Source organism: Stegostoma tigrinum, chromosome 11, assembly GCF_030684315.1.
Source record: "Stegostoma tigrinum isolate sSteTig4 chromosome 11, sSteTig4.hap1, whole genome shotgun sequence".
In the NCBI taxonomy this organism is placed as follows: domain Eukaryota; kingdom Metazoa; phylum Chordata; class Chondrichthyes; order Orectolobiformes; family Stegostomatidae; genus Stegostoma; species Stegostoma tigrinum.
Window position 1 is genome coordinate 52,357,753 of NC_081364.1, and position 20,991 is coordinate 52,378,743.

Below are 20,991 nucleotides of genomic sequence, written 5' to 3' on the forward strand. Positions count from 1 at the left end.
TTACAATCCGACCCCACCACCCAAGACATTTTTCCATACCCTCCCCTGTCTGCTTTCCAGAGAGACCACTCTCTCCGTGACTCCCTTGTTCGCTCCACACTGCCCTCCAACCCCACCACACCCGGCACCTTACCCTGCAACCGCAGGAAATGCTACACTTGTCCCCACACCTCCTCCCTCACCCCTATCCCAGGCCCCAAGATGACATTCCACATTAAGCAGAGGTTCACCTGCACATCTGCCAATGTGGTATACTGCATCCACTGTACCCGGTGCGGCTTCCTCTACATTGGGGAAACCAAGCGGAGGCTAGGGGACCGCTTTGCAGAACACCTCCGCTCAGTTCGCAACAAACAACTGCACCTCCCAGTTGCAAACCATTTCCACTCCCCCTCCCATTCTCTAGATGACATGTCCATCATGGGCCTCCTGCGCTGCCACAATGATGCCACCCGAAGGTTGCAGGAACAGCAACTCATATTCCGCCTGGGAACCCTGCAGCCATATGGTATCAATGTAGACTTCACCAGTTTCAAAATCTCCCCTTCCCCTACTGCATCCCTAAACCAGCCTAGTTCGTCCCCTCCCCCCACTGCACCACACAACCAGCCCAGCTCTTCCCCCCCCCCCCCCCCCCCCCCCCACCCACTGCATCCCAAAACCAGTCCAACCTGTCTCTGCCTCCCTAACCGGTTCTTCCTCTCACCCATCCCTTCCTCCCACCCCAAGCCGCACCCCCAGCTACCTACTAACCTCATCCCACCTCCTTGACCTGTCCGTCTTCCCTGGACTGACCTATCCCCTCCCTACCTCCCCACCTATACTCTCTCCACCTATCTTCTTTACTCTCCATCTTCGGTCCGCCTCCCCCTCTCTCCCTATTTATTCCAGTTCCCTCTCCCCATCCCCCTCTCTGATGAAGGGTCTAGGCCCGAAACGTCAGCTTTTGTGCTCCTGAGATGCTGCTTGGCCTGCTGTGTTCATCCAGCCTTGCATTTTATTATCCCTTTACAAACCCCTTTTATACGTGCAGGTAGCCAAACAGAGGGAAAATAGAAAAGTAGTTCAGTAGTCTGTGTTCGCAATATCTGTTAAGTTGGTCCTTTCAGAAGGTTTCTTCTCTATCTTCCATTTCTAAATGCTTCCACTAGTTTTCAAGAGGCAGAGTAGCTGGTTCACTTAAAAATGTTTCTTGACATATCATTCAAATGTCACAACTTACAGCAATAGCAGAAGGAAAAAACAAACTGGTTTTCTTCAGAATAAAGTGGGTTTTGACAGCAGACAACAGTGAAAAACCTCCCAAGCTGGCGGAGATCTGATTACTTCTCTGGATCTCGTTTCCAACCTGAAGCTGTTCAGTTCCTGAGCACCATTCACACAGGGAAAAGGCATTGTTTTCACCAGTCCAAAGATCGATTAACTGCTTGTCGCCAAATAAAGTTCTATCTGAGGACAATGATGCAGGCCATTAGTGTCAGGTTTTCAAAACATGCTGCAATCTTGCAAAATACAGGCTTTAAAACTGTTCTTTCTCATTTCAGTTCACAATTTATAAAACCACTGAAATAAAAGGATAGTCTTTAACCTTCATTAGAACACACCCACAGTTCTGCTATAAACAAAGAAATCTGCCTTTTTGCCAATCTGTCCCCACAATATTTGACCCAACCAATGACACCCAAATCCTATGAAAGAATAGCAAAACAAAAATTGTCCTTTAATTTTCTGGGTTCCATATTGTTGGGGTTATTAACAATAACTGTCAAAGACTGTGAGCTATAACAAAAACTAACTTTATTATTACCTATTTACAGTTGTAAGCAAATTTCCTTACACTGGCTTATTTCCAACTTACTTTTTCTGATAGTCATGAACTCGGAGAATCCAAGTCACTTCCCCTTTTGAGATCAAAGATTATTAGTTAATCCTTTTTTAGGTCTTAGTCCAATAAATAGGCCATGGACTTGCTCACCGAGCCAGTCTGTTTGTGCAGACGTTTCATCGACCTTCTGGGTAACCATGTCAGTGCACCTTTTGGTGAAGCATTGGTGTTCTGTCCCGCTTCTTACTTATATGCCTCAGTTTGCTGGGGTGGTAAGCATCACTGTTTTTTCAGTGGTTTGTATATCAGGTCCAGTGTTTGTTTAGACCTCCAGGAATTTCCTGGCATCTCTCTGTTTGGCCTGTGCTATTATTGACGTCTTGTCCCAGTCCAATTTGTCCATGTGAGACCAGAGAACTCGTCATGTGTGTTGGTGGCTAATTAGTATTTGTGTATCCTTATTATCAGTTTTCTTCCAATTTGGCCTATGTAATGTGAGAAACAAATACTATGTACAAACCACTGAAAAATAGTGGAAGTGATGCCAACTATCCCAGCAAACCGAAGCATGTAAATAACACGTGGGACAGAACACCAACGCTTCACCAGAGGCGCACTGATGATGTTACCAAGAAGGGTGACAAAATGTCTGCAAACGAACACATTGGCTTGGCGAACAAATCTAAAACCTCCTCCACAACCCGATCTACAAATCTTCTCAAACTTTCAATAAATAGGCCGTCCGAGTTGCAAACAAATTCTACTCTTGACTCTCTGCAAGTATAAAATAGCCATTGATAAGGACAGGAAATGTTTGTAATCAGATCTTTACAATTATACCCCATATGGGATCCCATTTGTAAGTCAGAGCATTTGTAAATTAGGGACCCCCTGCACGCCATTATACTACAGCTTCTGCTTGTACAAAATTGAAAGTACTAGTTGGTGCAGCTACTGGAGGAGGGAACTTTCTATCTGGTAATTGGTAAATGTCATTTGGTTTGTTCACTACAGATATTGATGCAAAAAGTGAAATCAATAACTAATATTCATTTCAGTCATTGAGTACAATTGTTAACTTTCCATTTCATCCTCTTTCCCCCTCCTCTACCAAGAATCAAATTGGCCTTGAGCCAGATGTGAGGTAGATTCTGTTTTAAAATTTGCAATGTCTTTTCTGAGTAGTGATATTTGCTTTCTTTCCCAGATATGACACTCAGGTACACATTTCTTGCATTTTTGGTAGCCTAAGCATCCAATTTGTGCTGCAGACTCAAATAATGATATCGTGCAATATTGTAAGGTGGATCAATAAGTTTGAAATCGTACCAGGTAGTTTATTTCCTTATCTCCATGAACCTCATCAAGACATCCATTTGATCCCAGATTGAACACCATCCTTGCTATACTGTACATGTTGATTTGAATTTTGAGTGATTGAAAAAGAACTTGAATCCACAGTGTCTCATGCTTGAATGTCTTAAATGTCCTAACTAATTATTTTACAGCCTATTAATTATTTTAAAAGTAGCCTCTGTTTAATAGGCATATGCAGAAGCCAATATGCACAGCAAGTCCTATGAACAGCAAATAAATGCCTAGACTGTTTTGATTGTGTTTAAGGGCTAGACTCTGGCTCAAACATTGGCAGACCTCCCCAACTCCTCATTGAGAGTTTTGTCGGATTGGTCATATTTGCTGGGCAATGTTTATGTCTCACCTTTTTTTAAAAACAAAAAGTGCCTCAAATGGTGCAGTCCTTCTCAATACTCCACCGTATCAGGCTAGTCTGTAAGCCCAAGTCTTCTGAGTCAATCGGATTACTACTGACATGAGAATAACAGGGAAAACATTTACAGTGCCAGTGGGAGAAGAAAAACTGGTGAGTGAAACAAACTGAATAATTCTTTATAGATCAGGCCCATTGGGCTGAATGACCTTTTTTTCTGTATCATTCCATAATTCAGTAAGGTGAACTTCATCTTGTGACAGTGGTTAACTTTCCTGCTGCTAATGAAACAACATTTTCTGGAGTTTCGTTTCCAACATCCCTTTCCTTCTGTAATTATCTTGCATTCTTGTCAGTCAGAGCTGAATTACATTTTCACAGAGATAAGTGAATTAAGCAATGAATAAGGTTGAATAGTACATAGGATCAGTTCGAATGCATTGCTTTGTAATTTGTTGAACTTAGACAAGGGGGAAGTCATGGAGCTTGGAAACCAGACCCTGTGGTCCAACTCATCTATGCCAACCAATTTTCCTAAGAATGGAGTATAGATTGGATGGAGGTGTTCAGAATCATGGGGTGACTTGACAGCATGGATAGAGACAAACTGTTCCCATTGATGAAAAGATTGAGAACCAGAGGGCACAAATTTAAGGTGTAAGACAAAAGAAGCAACCATAATGCGAGGAAAGATTATGATACAGAAGGAGTGGTTAGAATCTGGAATGTTCTACCGAAGTATAGAAGAGGCAAATCCATCCAAAACATTGCTTCCTAACGAGAACTTCATAAGATTTGCTCAGTGGTTCCAGGAACGTGGCGATGATACAACTAGCTAAATTGTTCTTCCATGCAGGACTACTGAATAGTGGCCTCCTATGTAGTAACCATGGTTTCAGAATTCAAAGTTGTTGCAAAAAGAATAACAATTGCCAATCTCTAGTTATTATCTTCCATCAGATAACACCTGATGTGATTTGCCAATCCAAAATTGTCTTAGTAAGAGAATCATGAGGACACAGTCTGTAATTTTTCAATTACATACAAGACAAATACATGATGTTAGAATTCACTCATGGATCAAAGTATGTTAAGCTTTGCTGGTTAATATTGTGCTTTCATTCATGCATTTATTGTAAATGTTTATTAGTGGTTTAGAATGGTATTGCCGATCTAGAAAGAGTTCAGCTATGAGAATAGATCTTCACAAATTCAGTACAAGTTATTTAATACTATAAATTGCTTTCAGATTTTGATCTTGTTCTTTAGGCTCTGTATTGGAAATAAATGGCAGTAGTTATGAAATTTCATTGAAATGCAGGGGTATTGTTTCAAAGATGGAGCATTTTTTTTTACATTTACTGTTGTCAACATTTGAAAGTAAATAACTTTAGATTTTTGTTTCCACAGGTAAACCCTGCATATGAGAAATATCTGAAGCCTCGCTTTCGATTAGCACAGTCCAAGCTATAACTTTTTGGCTTTTTAATTGTTTTAATGGTCAAGACGATGTTAACTGCATGGAACGTAAATTTCAGGAGTGATTACAAGTGGCCACCGTGGCTCTTGACAGGCAGATTCATTCACAAATATAATGCAAACATCAGTAGTTGAACTAAGGTTCAATTTGATTTCTAATGAATATTCTACTCAAATGTCTAATCTATTATACCAATAATTTCAGAAGGTTCAGAATTTGAATGCATTCTCTTTGCTTCTACTTGCAACCATTAAACATTTTCCGTATCCGTCAGCCTGATCAGATTTCGTTTAATGTACTACATGTTAACTAATAAAACATTTATCTGTGGTTTGTTTATTTGTTTCCTTAGAAAAATGCTGTTTCATTACCAGCAATTAAGGTGTTTGTGGTCTCCTTCTCCCTCCCCCCCCCCCCCCCCCCCCAAACTCTCACCTGCAAGTTATGCTGGTTGTGTATGAAAAGTTTGAGTGGAAATATAGAACAAGATCTCCAATGGATTTAACTCAGAACTTGAACTGAAGTGAAATTTTACTGTCAGATTCCTGATCAAAATCTCCAGCTAACACATGGAGAGCAAATTTCTTGCATGTGACACTACCTGGGCTACAGACTCCAAATTCAAAACAGCACGTCCTAAAATTAAATACACAGTACACTGGTACGGTTTGGTGATCTTAATTCAGGAACAAAGGCAAAGTAATTTTTAAATTATTTGGTTAATGGAGAGAATTAAAATGTTATCTCAACACTATATACTTGAAAGAATATTGCCACTAAAAACACATTCGAGAGTCCCATTCAGTTCCTAATACCCAAACTTAAGTTTTAATAAAAATCAGCTCATTATTTTCACTCTAATTTACTTTGCCTGACAGTTTTAAGCTGGCTAGTAGATAAATTTCACAGAGCAAAATCTTTACTCAAGAGATGTACAAAGACAATATTTTGATCTTTTCTATTTATTTCATCAGTATATGGAGAAAACAGGGAAAAGCTACAATTTCAGGTATTTGCTTGAGGAAATACAAATCTAGAACATACTGTTAATAGAACATTAAGGAATATACATCTTACATTAATACCTTCTTTCAACAGCATCATTTGGTTACAATATGCATAGGAATACTTTGCTATTGTACAAAAAGTAACCTTTCAATAGAAGAATTGAAGAACATGGTTACCTGGGTATTTAATTACATTGTGCCATTACTATTCATTATAAAATTTACCACTAAGGATGGTCAGTCTTCAGTTTTTCGTGCCAGCCTACAAAAGGTCCAGTTGTGTTCCACTGTGTTCTCATTGGCTCTCTCGCTCATGTGATGTACCCTTGTCATTCTGATGGTAAAGCCTTGCTTTGCAATGTACTCCATCAGATGAACACGAAGAGACACCTCCTGATGATAATCACAGGGTCCAAACGTGAAGGACACCTGGAAGTCCCTGGTATCCATCATGTGTTTATTCCATTTTGTGAAATGGTTTGAAATACCCTCCAGCAGCGAATGAACTTTAGTAGTGACAGTCAGTTGTGTGATTATGACGGCTACTGGATTTGAATATTTGGAAAGTTTGCGGGTACTAGACAGTTCCACCACTTCCTCAAAGGTATCTAAGGGGTAAAGGGGCTTGGGATCATTCAGACAGTGAATCAAAGGTTCTATCTGATAAAAGTCAGCCTCTTTTCTCAGGAGGTCGATTTCTTTGAAGCCATGAGGTAGTGTCAAAGCTGCAGTCCTTAAAAAATTCAAGATGTATCTGAAGAGAGGTCCATCTCTATCAATGAAATAGTTTCCTTGAGAGTCTTTGGCAGTGGGGAAGTCACCCCTAAACATGACACCTAACATGGAGTCTGGGTATCTGGTTAGTGTGGATATTGATGTTGAATATAAGTGCCCTCCTACATTAAGGGTGACAGGATCAGCCATCTGTAATAAGAAAAGTAAAGCCAAGCCATGAATTGTTACAACAAACTACTTTGTCCATATTACTGTATCAATTTATGTAAAAACCTTTTCAATCTCAACAATATTTTTAGAAGCATAAGCATCTCATGACATTTTAGGTTAACAACAATATGCAAACCAACATTTCAAGTTCATCTAATTTTGAAACTCAGGTGACTGCTAAGGCACCAAAGTCGAATTAAGATATTCATTTTCTAGATTCCAAACACTGAATAAAATTTTGTAGGTTTTTCTTTTCTGCAAAGTTCAAATATTGCTGCTGCATAAGTATATTCTTTAGGCAATATACATACAATTTTCTGAGAGACATCAAGGAGCCCTAACATAACAGGGGTCAATGGGAAATCAGGCAAAACTTCCTACTAGTTGTAGTCGTACCTAACACTAAAGGAAAATTAGGGTGGTGATTGTGATCAGCGATCTCTGCAGGAGTTTCTCGTTGCCCATTCTCTCCGTTTACTGATGAAACCATCTTTGGCTGCTTCAAATGACCTTCCCTGCATCATAACATTACGTTGATTGCACAATGTCGAACAGAATTACAACTCCTCAGATACTACAGCAGACCGTGTCAAATGGAGCAAGACCTGGATAACTTCCAGATCAGGGTTGACAAATGGCAAATAAGATTCGTGCCTGACAAAGTCCACCTCCAGCAAGAAAGAATGTATCCATTTCCCCGTGAGATTCAATGACAGCACAATTGAATCCCCCCCCCGCCATCCCGGTTATCAACATTCCAGGGGTTACTACTGACCAGAAATTGACTTGGATTAGCCACATCAATATTGAATCTACACGAATAGGTCAGAGATCAAGGGTTGGAGATGAGTAATTCACCTCCAGACTCAAGTCTGTCCAGCATCTACAAAGGCACAAGTTAGGATTGTGATAGATCCACTTCTTGGATCTGCACTGCTCCGAAACTCAAAGTTTGAAACCAGAGAATAAAGCAGCCTAGATAACAAAGTGTAAGCTGGATGAACACAGCAGGCCAAGCAGCATCTCAGGAGCACAAAAGTTGACGTTTCAGGCCTCTCTGAAGGGTCTAGGCACAAAACGTCAGCTGTTGTGCTCCTAAGATGCTGCTTGGCCCGCTGTGTTCATCCAGCTTCACACTTTGTTATCTTGGATTCTCCAGCATCTGCAGTTCCCATTATCAATAAAGCAGCCTAATTGATTGGCACCATATCAACAAACACGGTCTCTTCAGCATATTCCAAACCCTGGACCATTTCCATGCAGAAGGACAACAGCAAAAGGTACTACGCCTAACCACCATCTGCAATTTCTTCTCCAAGCCATTCATCATCCTGACTTGGAAATATATTACTGATACTGGTGTCACTGGGTCGAATGGCTGAAACACCCTCCCTAATGGCATCGCGGGTGCCCCCATCCAAAACCAAATAAATTGCAAACACACTAACGCTTGGAGCAGCTGCTGCGAGGTGCAGTGGGGAAGGACCATCGTAGAATCAGAGAAAAACAGCACGTAAACAGAACTTTCTTCAGTTCAACTCATCCATGCTGACCAGATATCCTAAATAGGTTTAGTCCCATTTGTCAGTATTTGGTCCATATCCTTCTAATTCCCCTTCGTTCATATACCCATCCAGATTTTTTTTTTAAAAAATGATGTAATTTTACCAACCTCTACTACTTCATTTGGCAGCTCATTCGTTACACGCACCACCCTCTGCATGAAAAAGCTACCCTTTAGTTCCCTTTTATAGCTTGCCCGTCTCACCATAAACCTACACGCTACTTTTCGACATTCTCACCCCAGAGAAAAGACCTTATCCATGTCCCTCATTACCTTATAAACCTCTATATGGTCATCACTCAGCGTCTTACAGTCCTGGGAAAATAGCCCAATTCTATTCAGCCACTCCCTAAAGCTCATACCCTCTAACCCTAGAAACATCTTTGAAAATCTTTTCCAAACCCATTCAAGTTTCACAACATCCTTCCTTATCGCAGAAAGACCAGAAATGCATGCAGTACTCCAAGAGGCCTAACCTATGGCCTGTATAGCTGTAGCATTATTGAGGTGTATAAAATCATGAGGGACACAGATAGGACGAATGCATACAATCTTCTTCCCAGGAATAGGGAATTGAAAACTTGAGGGTATAGGTTTAAGGTGAGAGGGGAAAAGATTTAGGAAGGACCTGAGGGGCAGCTTCTTCACGCAGATAGTAGTGCATATATAGAGTGGGCTGCCAGAGAAATGGTTGAGGCAGGTACAACAGCAACATTTAAAAAACATTTGGATCGATATATGGATGGAGGGATAAGGATATTTAGAGGAAATTAGAACTAGCTGAGTGGGCACCATAATCAGCAAGGACCAGTTTGGGCCAAAGGGCCTGTTTCCCTGCTGTATAATTATGACTCTGACCTCCCAACTCCTGTACTTGATGCATTGACTAATAAAGTTAAGCATACCAAATGCCTTCTTCACTATCCTATCTAACTGCGACTCTAGTTTTAAGGAACTATAAACTTGCACTCCAAGATCTCTTTGTTCAGCAAAACTCCCCAGGACCTTACCATTAAGTGCATAAGTCTTGCCTTTACAAAAATGCAGCATCTCACATTTATCTAAATGAATAGATAAATGAATTAATCTGCTACTCCTCAGCTCATTGATCGGATGGGCCAAGATCCCGTTGTACGGTGAGGTAACCTTCTTCACTGTCCACTACACCGCACATTTTCATATCATTTGCAAACTTACTAACCATACCTCCTATGTTCACATTCAAATCACTTAAATGACAAAAAGCAGTAAACCCAACACTGACCCTTGTGGCACAGGCCTCCAGTCTGAAAAGCATCCCTCCACCACCACCTCTATGTTTGAGCTAGTTCTGTATCCAAATAGCTAGTTCTCCCTGTATTCTCTGTAATCTAACTGCTAACCAGTCCACCAATGAGGAATTGTGTTGAACACTTTACTGAAGTCTACATAGATCACATCCACCACTCCGCCCTAATCAATCCCTAAGGTTTTTCTGCCAAAGTACAATGGTGGTGGGGGGGGGCTTCCTTTTAGTTATTGGACCCTTCTGATGCCTCAGATAAATGCCTATAGCTTAAAATTAAGTACAGAGAAAGCCAAACTGAAATGTTTCCTCTCTGTAAGGTCAGTATAGATCTGAATGGCTTTATTAATTGTGTATGCACATAAAGATTTATTTTTATGAATAAAGCATATTTTTGCAATAAAAATGTCATCAGTTAGTATTTGACACATGTAAATAGTCCCCAGCCTAAGTAAGAAGAAATGCCCTTAGATTAATTGTAAGTTGAGAAAGTCAAACTCCAATGTTTTCTTCTCTGATGAAAAGATTGTGTAGATCTGAAGTGCTTTATTACATACATAAATATTTTTTTCTATTAATATATTTTTGCTAAACAAAAACTGCAGTGGTTCAAGAAGGCAACTCACCACCACCTCAAAGGCAGCGTGGTATGAACAACAATCGATGGCCAAGCCAGGGATGCCAAACCCCCGTAAATGAATAAAGGAATAAGTACTGCCTATTTAATTTTTCCATGTTGTTATACCTTCTATCTGCTTAACTAATATATATTGAGATGGCCACACGATGCAAAAACAAAACGTTCAAGTAAATTCGTTAAAATGAATCACGAACGCTTTCCCTGATGTTAATTCATTGACAGACGAGACGCCTGAAGACGGTGGTGGATGCAGTTAAATCGAAGCCACCAATGAAAAACGACAGAAAACCAATCATGCTTTTTGCCAAATTAAAAAAGCTGTTTAATTCAGTCAGGGTGGATTGAATTATACTCAAATGTCTGCGACATGAAGCCAGCCTATGATTGTCGATCCGTTCTCCCTACGTTTGTCCGGACACACACACACACAAATGTGAGGTTGGGCGGCCGCAGCGCCGCTGGACCGAACTGCAGGAGCCGCCTGGCCGGCCGCCACGCAGCAGCTCCGTCCCCTAACCGGGCCCCGGGCCGCTACGACTCAGACGCACTCGCCCGTGTGAGACTGGCAGCAGGCGCCCCGACCCACGCTCGTTCCCACCGGCCGACCCGGTTCTTACCGCTTGGCCCCAGTCTCCATTATCCATTCGCTCCGAGCTCTTCGATCAAAACTCAGCTTCGACCGCGCAGCCAGCGCCGTCTCCGCGCATGCGTGCGCTGACGTGCGGACAGTGGGCATGCGGGACTGGCTGCCGCCATGGCGTGCCGCTTTGAACCGGCCACTGCCATCTTTGATCAAGGCAGCTCGGTTTTATTTGGATCAGAATGAGGACGTGCTCATGAATGGAACTGCGGAGACTTCCAGATGGAAATCCAGATACTCAAGGGAGTCTTTTAAAACATATTGACATTAATGTTTAAATACTGCCTCGAACCAGTGCTCAAACGACTCAGAAGCCAATTATTAAAGCATTATTCAGGCCTCGACTATTATTAAGATAAAGGTAATTCGCCTCAAGAAAACCTTTGGAAACTGAGTGAAAATCTGGCCTTTGCACAAGCAATAATGGTAGTAAATGGCAAGATAATAAAATGTGAGGCTGGACGAACACAGCAGGCCAAGCAGCATCTCAGGAGCACAAAAGCTGACGTTTCGGGCCTAGACCCTTCATCAGAGAGGGGGATGGGGGGGAGGGAACTGGAATAAATAGGGAGAGAGGGGGAGGCGGACCGAAGATGGAGAGTAAAGAAGATAGGTGGAGAGAGTGTAGGTGGGGAGGTAGGGAGGGGATAGGTCAGTCCAGGGAAGACGGACAGGTCAAGGAGGTGGGATGAGGTTAGTAGGTAGCGGGGGGTGCGGCTTGGGGTGGGAGGAAGGGATGGGTGCGAGGAAGAACCGGTTAGGGAGGCAGAGACAGGTTGGACTGGTTTTGGGATGCAATGGGTGGGGGGGAAGAGCTGGGCTGGTTGTGTGGTGCAGTGGGGGGAGGGGACGAACTGGGCTGGTTGAGGGATGCAGTCGGGGAAGGGGAGATTTTGAAGCTGGTGAAGTCCACATTGATACCATATGGCTGCAGGGTTCCCAGGCAGAATATGAGTTGCTGTTCCTGCAACCTTCGGGTGGCATCATTGTGGCAGTGCAGGAGGCCCATGATGGACATGTCATCAAGAGAATGGGAGGGGGAGTGGAAATGGTTTGCGACTGGGAGGTGCAGTTGTTTTTTGCGAACTGAGCGGAGGTGTTCTGCAAAGCGGTCCCCAAGCCTCCGCTTGGTTTCCCTAAAGTAGAGGAAGCCGCACCGGGTACAGTGGATGCAGTATACCACATTGGCAGATGTGCAGGTGAACCTCTGCTTGATGTGGAATGTCATCTTGGGGCCTTTGCGACTGGGAGGTGCAGTTGTTTTTTGCGAACTGAGCGGAGGTGTTCTGCAAAGCGGTCCCCAAGCCTCCGCTTGGTTTCCCCAATGTAGAGGAAGCCGCACCGGGTACAGTGGATGCAGTATACCACATTGGCAGATGTGCAGGTGAACCTCTGCTTGATGTGGAATGTCATCTTGGGGCCTTGCGACTGGGAGGTGCAGTTGTTTTTTGCGAACTGAGCGGAGGTGTTCTGCAAAGCGGTCCCCAAGCCTCCGCTTGGTTTCCCCAATGTAGAGGAAGCCGCACCGGGTACAGTGGATGCAGTATACCACATTGGCAGATGTGCAGGTGAACCTCTGCTTGATGTGGAATGTCATCTTGGGGCAACCATTTCCACTCCCCCTCCCATTCTCTTGATGAACCATTTCCACTCCCCCTCCCATTCTCTTGATGACATGTCCATCATGGGCCTCCTGCACTGCCACAATGATGCCACCCGAAGGTTGCAGGAACAGCAACTCATATTCCGCCTGGGAACCCTGCAGCCATATGGTATCAATGTGGACTTCACCAGCTTCAAAATCTCCCCTTCCCCGACTGCATCCCTCAACCAGCCCAGTTCGTCCCCTCCCCCCACTGCACCACACAACCAGCCCAGCTCTTCCCCCCCACCCATTGCATCCCAAAACCAGTCCAACCTGTCACTGCCTCCCTAACCGGTTCTTCCTCTCACCCATCCCTTCCTCCCACCCCAAGCCGCACCCCCCGCTACCTACTAACCTCATCCCACCTCCTTGACCTGTCCGTCTTCCCTGGACTGACCTATCCCCTCCCTACCTCCCCACCTACACTCTCTCCACCTATCTTCTTTACTCTCCATCTTCGGTCCGCCTCCCCCTCTCTCCCTATTTATTCCAGTTCCCTCCCCCCATCCCCCTCTCTGATGAAGGGTCTAGGCCCGAAACGTCAGCTTTTGTGCTCCTGAGATGCTGCTTGGCCTGCCGTGTTCGTCCAGCCTCACATTTTATTATCTTGGAATCTCCAGCATCTGCAGTTCCCATCATCTATGGTAGTAAATGGCATCCGTTCTGGGCAAACTGCAACAATTTCGTTTCGTTTTCCAGACAATTAACATAAAAATTATAATTAACCTCGCTACATTGTAATAATCCCTAAGTGAATGGCTGCGCCTCAAAACACATTGATAAGTCTGCAGCACTGATTGAAAAAAAAGGGTTATTTACATTTGACAATAACGTTTTCTAAAACAAAATAATCTAAACATTTTGCAATTACAATAAGTTATAAAAAGGCCAGATGAATGACTATAATGCATGTTTGGAAGTACAAATATTGTCATTACCGTTATTCTATAGTTATCTGCTATCAAACAGCGAGCAATGTGTACAGTATATCAGCTTCGTGCAATGGAACAGATGATTTCCTCCTCCCTGTTGCCTTGGCAATCCACTCATTAAAACGAGCAACCGACTCAAATGCTTCTAAACCTGAAAAAATTATAGAATATTATTTCCTATAGTGTCAAACCCAAGAATGTAATTTATAAGCAATTTAATATGTTAGGAAGTCCAACATGAAAGTTATTTGTAAATTATGATTTGAATTAGTTTGAATATATTATTCGTGAAAGTCTGCTTCCATACATGTTTATAATTTGTTTGTTTTTTTTAAAATTCACTAATGAGATGCACAAGTTGCTGGCAATGCCAGTATTTACTGCCCATTCTAACTGCCCTCAAGAAAGTTGTAGTGAGCTGCCTTCATGAACCACTGCAATCCATTTGCTGCAGTTAGACCCACAATGTCATTATGGAGGACACTGCAGGATTTAGACCCACCAACACTGAAGGAACAGCAATATATTTCTAAGTCAGGACTGAAAGAGGTTTTCAGAGAACTTGCAGGTGGTGATATTCCCATCTAAATGCTCCCCTTGACCTTCTTAAGGATTGTGGTCTTGGGCTTGGTAGGTTCTGTCTACGGGGCTTTGGTGAATTTCTATGTGCATTTTATAGATAATACAGACTGACACTGCTGAGCATCAGTAGGAAGTGGAGTTGAAGGAGTGAATTTTGTGGATACAATGCCAATCAAGCAGGCTGCTTTGTCCTGGATGGTGTTAAGCTTCAAGTGTTCTTGGAGCTGTACCTATCTAAGCAAATGGGGAGTAATTCATTGCACTCCTAATTTGTGCCTTATAGCTGGTGAAAGGGATTTGAGGAGTTGGAAGGTGAGTTACTCACTGCAAGATTCTTAGCCTCCAAACTGCTTTTGTAATCATTGTATTCATTTGGCTAGACCAGTTTAGTTTCCGGTCAAAGCTTTGAGTCAATTCACATCTTTATGTCCCAAGCATTTAGTTCACTTTTCTGTAAAATGGTAATAAAAAAGGAAACATACTCATTTCTAACTTTGCTTCCTGATTTGCTGGGTAAGAGTATGAGAAATGTGATTAAACTGGATAAGCAACCAATGACATTTGTGTTGCTGAAAACCTAGCAATCCGAGATTCAAATTAATGTTGGTGAAGTATAAATTCATAGGACAAAGACGGCTAAATCTTTATGAATAGCTTTCTCCGATGTCAACAGCAATTGCCACAACTTCACTGTTGACTGCAAATTCTGAGCCAGTTATTTCTCTGTCAATCCAATTGCATCCTTACCTTATTTATTTGACAGTACCTCAACTTTCATATCAAGGGGAGACAAGCCTAATTAAGGTTACAGAACTACCAAAATAATTTAATCCTTTAAATCCTCTAATTCCTTCAGCGCTTCCAAGGGTAATGCACATTTCCTGAAGTTCAGGGCCGAAACTATTCTATCTCCAATTGTTTTGGTACTCGTGTGAAACGTGCTACATTCCTCCTTTGTTGTGTCACTAGTATTTTGTCCTTTTCCTTCGCTGTGACAGATATTGAGTGAAATCTTGTAGAGATAATGGGGCCTAAGCTGCTAGCAGGAAATGCTCATCAATTTTTAATAGTCTACTGTATACTGTAACACTCCGGCACTTGATAGGTCAGAGACAGATAAGACATAAGACATAGGAGTGGAAGTAAGGCCATTTGGCCCATCAAGTCCACTCCGCCATTTAAATCATGGCTGATGGGCATTTCAACACCACTTCCCTGCACTCTCCCCGTAGCCCTTGATTCCTTCTGAGATCAAGAATTTGTCGATCTCTGCCTTGAAAACATCCAGCGTCTTCTACTGGGACATCCATTTCAACCACTGAGAGATGCCAGCCAATTAGAGGTTAGCAGCTCTGTTCAATGGCATTATGATTAAGGAGGAAGTAGCTGCTGCTAGTACAACACGCTCACAAGGCTGCCTCATAGGGTCATAGAGGCATACAGCACAGAAACAGACTCTTTGGTCCAACTCATCCATGCTGACCAGACATCCTAAATAAATCTTGTCCCATTTCCCAGCATTTGGCCCATATCCCTCTAAAACCCTCCTACTCATCCAGATGCCTTTTTAAAATGTTGTAATTATACTAGCATCCACCACTTCCTCTGGCAGCTCATTCCATACATGCGCCGCCTTCCGCATCAAGAAGCTACCCCTGAGGTCCCTTTCATATCTTATCCCTCTTACCTTAAACCTACGCTTTCCAGTTTTGGGCTCTCCTATTGTGGGAAAAAGACCTTGGCTATTTACCCTATTCATGCCCCTCATGGTTTTAGAAATCTCTATGAAGTCAGCCCGCAGCCTCCAAAGTTCTAGGGAAAATGGTGAGAAGCCTATTCAGCCTATCCCTATAGCTCAAACGCTCCAACCCTGGCACATCCTTGTGAATCTTTTCTGAACTCTAACAACATCTTTGCTATAGCACAGAGACCAGATTAAACACAATAGTCCAAAAGTGGCCTAACCCATGTCCTCTACAGCACAACACGACATCCCAGCTCCTCTGCTCAATGCACTGACGAAAACAGGCAAATGTGCCCAACAACTTCTCACTACCCTGCCCAACTGTGACTTCACCTTCAAGGAACTATGAACCTGCACGGCAAAGTTTCTTTGTTTCATCCTAGGATATTGTTACTGATTCCATTCCAGAGGTAAGCGCAAGGAAAATGAATTGGCAGCAAGGGCTGGGGATGATTCTTGATGGGTTCTTCTTAAGTCAGGTCTAATAAAAGGGTCACCTCCCCAAGACCGATTCCTCCCTGTCGCACACCATCCCCGCAGCTTGCCAACTACAAATGGTGATAAAGGCTCCAATGGGCCTCTCACCATGCTTCCATATTCACTATAGAGAATACAAAAACATTCTTGTATTGGCTGTGAATCAGGATGTGGAAGGGAGGGAGGAATTTAGAAAAGTAGCCTTTAAGGAAGCAGTATTGAGCATGATAGAGCTGCAAACTGACAAGTCCTCTCATCCTGCCAGATTTCATCTCAGTCTTGACAGAAGAGGCTAATGACATAGCAGATGCATTGGTGTTAATTTTCCAAAATTCAGGAAAGGCTTCAACAGATTGGAAATTACCATATATAAACCCAGTATTCCAGCAAGGAGGAAGGCAATGAAACAGGAAACTGTATGTCAGTTAGTTAGACATCTTTCGTGGGGATTGGTCATTTAGGAAATTATAGATGGACATTTACAAAACGTCAAGGTACCTTAGAAGAGTCAGCGTGGTGTTGTGAAAGGGAAATCATGTTTAACCAATTTATTGGAGTTCTTTGAAGGAATAACTTCATGCTGTGGATAAGGGGCAGTCCATTGCTGTACTATAATTGGATTTTGAGAAGGCATTTGACAAGGTACCACATAGAAGGTCACTGTGTAAATTAAAAGCACATGGTGTACGGACAACATGCAAAGAAGGACTAAAGATTTGTTAGCTCACAAAAAGACAGAATAGGCTAAAATGGATTTTTTTTTCCTGATTTGCAGGATGCAACGACTGGAGTACCGCAGTGGTGAGCGATGGAGCTTCAAAGTTTTACAATTTTCATCAATTACTTAAGTGGGGGAAAGGAAGAAATGGTAGCTAATTTTTTGTTTGTTGTGAAGAGGACATCAGGAAGTTGCAGACCAGTAAGTTGGTTGAGTGGCAGACTTAAGTTAGGTTAACTCAACCTAACTTAATAGATTAAGCCTGGCAGACAAATTTTTCACCTTGGTAGTATTAGGAATATATATTATTCTGTCAGTACTATATGAAAGAGGAGAAGATAAGAAACAATTTGGATATTTCCTGGATTGAAAAAGGTACTCTGTAGTCTTACAAAGAATGAATTCAACAATTTAATATGTGCTGTACCCACCTGATGTTTACAGAATTTTTTTTTAAAAAACAGAAGCCAAGCAATGAATTCAAGGAGAAAATAATTTGGTTTATGACCACAGATACACAAAAATATGGTTTTGGAAAAAAAAAATCACAAAGGGGGGCTCCTATGCTAGTAATTATCATGCAGCACTTTCTGGACTCCATTTTCTATTTTACACTCTCAATGATCAGTAAGCAGCAAACTTCTCTCCTGAAATCATTTTCTCGGTAAGGCTTGATGGAAACCTGATTAAGTTCCTAAAGGTAAATATTTCTTATTATCATGTAAAGCCTGAAAACTGGACTGTGACTACTTTCCAAAGACTCTGGTAAGGTTGATTGCAATCATTTTCCAACGGCTGTCAGCAATTTGATTTCATCAACAGAAAACCTAGCTGACTACGAAGTCATCATATTCTATGTGTTTTCAACACTGGGCCAACAGTGGTGCTTTTGTCCCTTTTGCGTTTAGTTAATGCATCGTCTCTGGACAGGCTGTTGTCTTTTTGTGTTGAGTGAGAATGTGTGTGTTTGGAATCAATCTAATTCTGGATCACTGTTAACCTGTGTTTGCCACTTATTTGTAAGCCTAAGATTTATGTAATAAGAAATACATTATTTTGAGTTCATCAAAGAACCCGGTGTAGCTGTTTTATTCTGGATAATGTTACAAAAGAGAAGCAATTGACCATGTGGATGACTGAATCATAGTCATGAACATTTATACTAATGGTGTGATTCGTGGAGGAGTGGGGGTTAAATTGCTGGAAATTTCCTCCTGGGACAGTCAGAGTGCAGAATGAATAAACTGTATTTTACCTAAACAGAGAACAACCGCAAAATTCCAAAGTGCAGAAAGATCTAGGTGTTCTAGTGCATGAGCCCTAAAAAGTTATTATCCAGGTACAACAGATAACTAAGAAAACTAATGGAATACACATCTTATACAAGAAAAATGATCATAAAGTAAGGACGTTATACTTCAGCTACACAGCGCATTGGAGAGTTCACAATTCAAATACTGTGTGCAGTTCTGGTCTCTTTATTTAAGGAAGGATGTAAATGCATTGGAGTGATTCAGAGTCAGTTTGCTCGAATGATACCCAGAACAAGCACATGTCTAATGAAGATAACAAAGTGTGTCGCTGGACGAACACAGCAGGCCAAGCAGCATCTCAGGAGCACAAAAGCTGACGTTTTGGGCCTAGATCCTTCATCAGAGAGAGGGGGATGGTGAGAGGCTTCTGTGCTCCTGAGATGCTGCTCGGCCTGCTGTGTTCATCCAGCTACACACTTTGTTATCTTGGATTCTCCAGCATCTGCAATTCCCATTATCTCATGTCTAACGAAAATAGGTTGGGTGGGATGGTTTTTACCCGAGTCCAAAAGTGCATGAAGTGACTTGATGGAAGTATACAGCTCCTGAACAGTCATGGGGCAAGCTGGATGTGGAAATTAAAGCCTGACTATTAGGAAACACTATTTCCAATCCAGACCAGATTAAAATTACCCATTTACCCTTAGAAGTAATTTGTGCTGATGATTCCTGAAGGTGGCAGTCCCTGTTGTGACCCTGTGAAATCCACGAACAAAGTGAAATAGCATGAAAACCACGCAGCGATCAGTGTGCCAAGTGCTGAGATTTCGATGTCCAGCCACTTTGACAACTTCTATAAAACTGTAAGTAATAACTGGGGTTGAGTGGCAACTGGGTGAGGGAAGTAAAATGCCAGAATAGTTGGATGCCATCTGAGTAGGATGGCAGGTGGGTAGGGTACCAGGTAAGTGAATGAGTGAGTGTTTTGGGTCAGGAACTGTCGATTCCAGCATTTGGTGGTTCATGGCTCAGTCAGGCAGGCGAGGAGCTGCTCGGTTCCGGAGAGGTCAGGGTAACTGGTGAGGGTGGATCGGACCCAGGGAAGCGGAGGGTGGGGTGGGGCTAAGGCCATGGGGAAAGTCTGTTCCATTCGGGTCGGAAAATGTCATTGGATCAGTCAGACAGAGAGGGTGGTCGGTTCTGGGAGACTGTTAGCTGGTGTGAGTTCGGGTTGGGGGCTTAATTGTTGGTGTGGTCTGGGAATGAGGCGTCGAGCCCAGAGGCCGATGATGGGGGAAGAGTATCCATTCCAGACCCGGGGTGGGGTCAGTTGTGAAGCTGGCCGGAGGTAGGGGGTTACGTGGCTTTGAAGGCCTGTCAGGTACAGCAAGGGAAGGAATGATGGAGCTAGTGTCCAGGACGGAGCGGGAAACGGTCACATATGACAGGTGAATGGTGGTGGGTGGACCACCTAAAGAGGGGTGGGGGTTGTGGGGAGGGAGTGCAGGGGAGGATTGTGGAGACAGGGTTTGCAGGGGGGATTGTGGTGGGGGTGGGGTTTGCAATGGGGGGACTGTGCTGGGGCTGGGCTTTGCAGTGGGGGGGACTGTGCTGGGGCTGGCGTTTGCCGGAGGGGGGAATGTGCTGGGGCTGGGCTTTGCAGTGGGGGGGGACTGTGCTGGGGCTGGGCTTTGCCGGGGGATTGAGGCGGGGCTTGTGTTTGCGGGGGGGGGGGCGGGAGGGGAACTGTGCTGGGGCTGGGGTTTGCCGGGGGATTGAGGCGGGGCTTGTGTTTGCGGGGGGGGGGGCGGGAGGGGAACTGTGCTGGGGCTGGGGTTTGAGAGATAATGGGAACTGCAGATGCTGGAGATTCTAAGATAATAAAATGTGAGGCTGGATGAACACAGCTGGCCAAGCAGCATCTCAGGAGCACAAAAGCTGACGTTTCGGGCCTAGACCCTTCATCAGAGAGCTGGGGTTTGTCGCGGAGTGGGAGGCGGTGTGTATACGGGATTGTGGGGGCGGGATTTGGCGGGGGGAGGAGGGATTACAGGGGCGGAGTATGCGACGGCGGGCCATACACAAATCGCCGGGCGAACGTGTGGCAGCGTCCGTGCTCAAAAAGCAGAGTTAATACTTTCGCGTTCGGCTGCAGTTCGTCAGACCCGATCGTAGTTTGCAAAAGGTTAGTAGATATAGACTGAAAACGACAAACGCCGGGGTCAGTCAGCACCCGTGGAGCCATCAACGCCGTGCACCGACATGAATGTGCACACTCCACTCCACAATGCAGCAACACCGACTCACTCACCCTGTCTCAAAGCTGCGCCGGTCCCAAGTCTTCACTTCACCCTTTGCCTCTTCCGTCGCCTCAAGAAAAGACTTTCTTTCTTAAGGGTATCGAGGTATGCAAGCTGCAGCGCTGGCTCTCCATGGACGCTGTCTGAGTTGCCGCGACCTCCAGCGTTTGCAGTAATTTGCTATTTCGTTTAGTGTAGAAACCATTTGATTCCTTCCAGACTGGA

The 20,991-nt window shown here is 43.5% G+C and overlaps 2 protein-coding genes across 4 annotated transcripts in view; one reads left to right on the forward strand and one right to left on the reverse strand.

Annotated features, from left to right (window-relative positions):
• LOC125460594 (peroxisomal acyl-coenzyme A oxidase 2-like) overlaps positions 1 to 5,345 on the forward strand; it is a 50,573-nt gene extending 45,228 nt beyond the window's left edge. For both annotated transcript variants that reach the window (XM_048548224.2, XM_048548225.2), the window contains one exon: positions 4,965 to 5,345. In XM_048548224.2, coding sequence (XP_048404181.1) covers positions 4,965 to 5,027 — 63 coding nt within the window. In that variant the 3' untranslated portion in view covers positions 5,028 to 5,345. The remainder of the gene's footprint in view (positions 1 to 4,964) is intronic.
• A 680-nt stretch (positions 5,346 to 6,025) lies between these two features.
• On the reverse strand, positions 6,026 to 20,978 carry kctd6a (potassium channel tetramerization domain containing 6a). 2 transcript variants are annotated; one of them, XM_048547726.2, is made up of 3 exons: positions 20,778 to 20,978; positions 13,699 to 13,843; positions 6,026 to 6,965 (listed from the first exon to the last, which is right to left on the reverse strand). In XM_048547726.2, the coding sequence occupies exon 3, from the start codon at positions 6,963 to 6,965 to the stop codon at positions 6,279 to 6,281; it is 687 nt and encodes a 228-aa protein (XP_048403683.1). In that variant the 5' UTR covers positions 13,699 to 13,843; positions 20,778 to 20,978; the 3' UTR covers positions 6,026 to 6,278. The 2 variants fall into 2 exon arrangements, with proteins under 2 accessions (XP_048403683.1, XP_048403682.1); XM_048547725.2 differs by lacking the exons at positions 13,699 to 13,843; positions 20,778 to 20,978 and adding an exon at positions 11,093 to 11,209 and having other exon boundaries at positions 6,029 to 6,965.
• Positions 20,979 to 20,991: the final 13 nt, after the last annotated feature.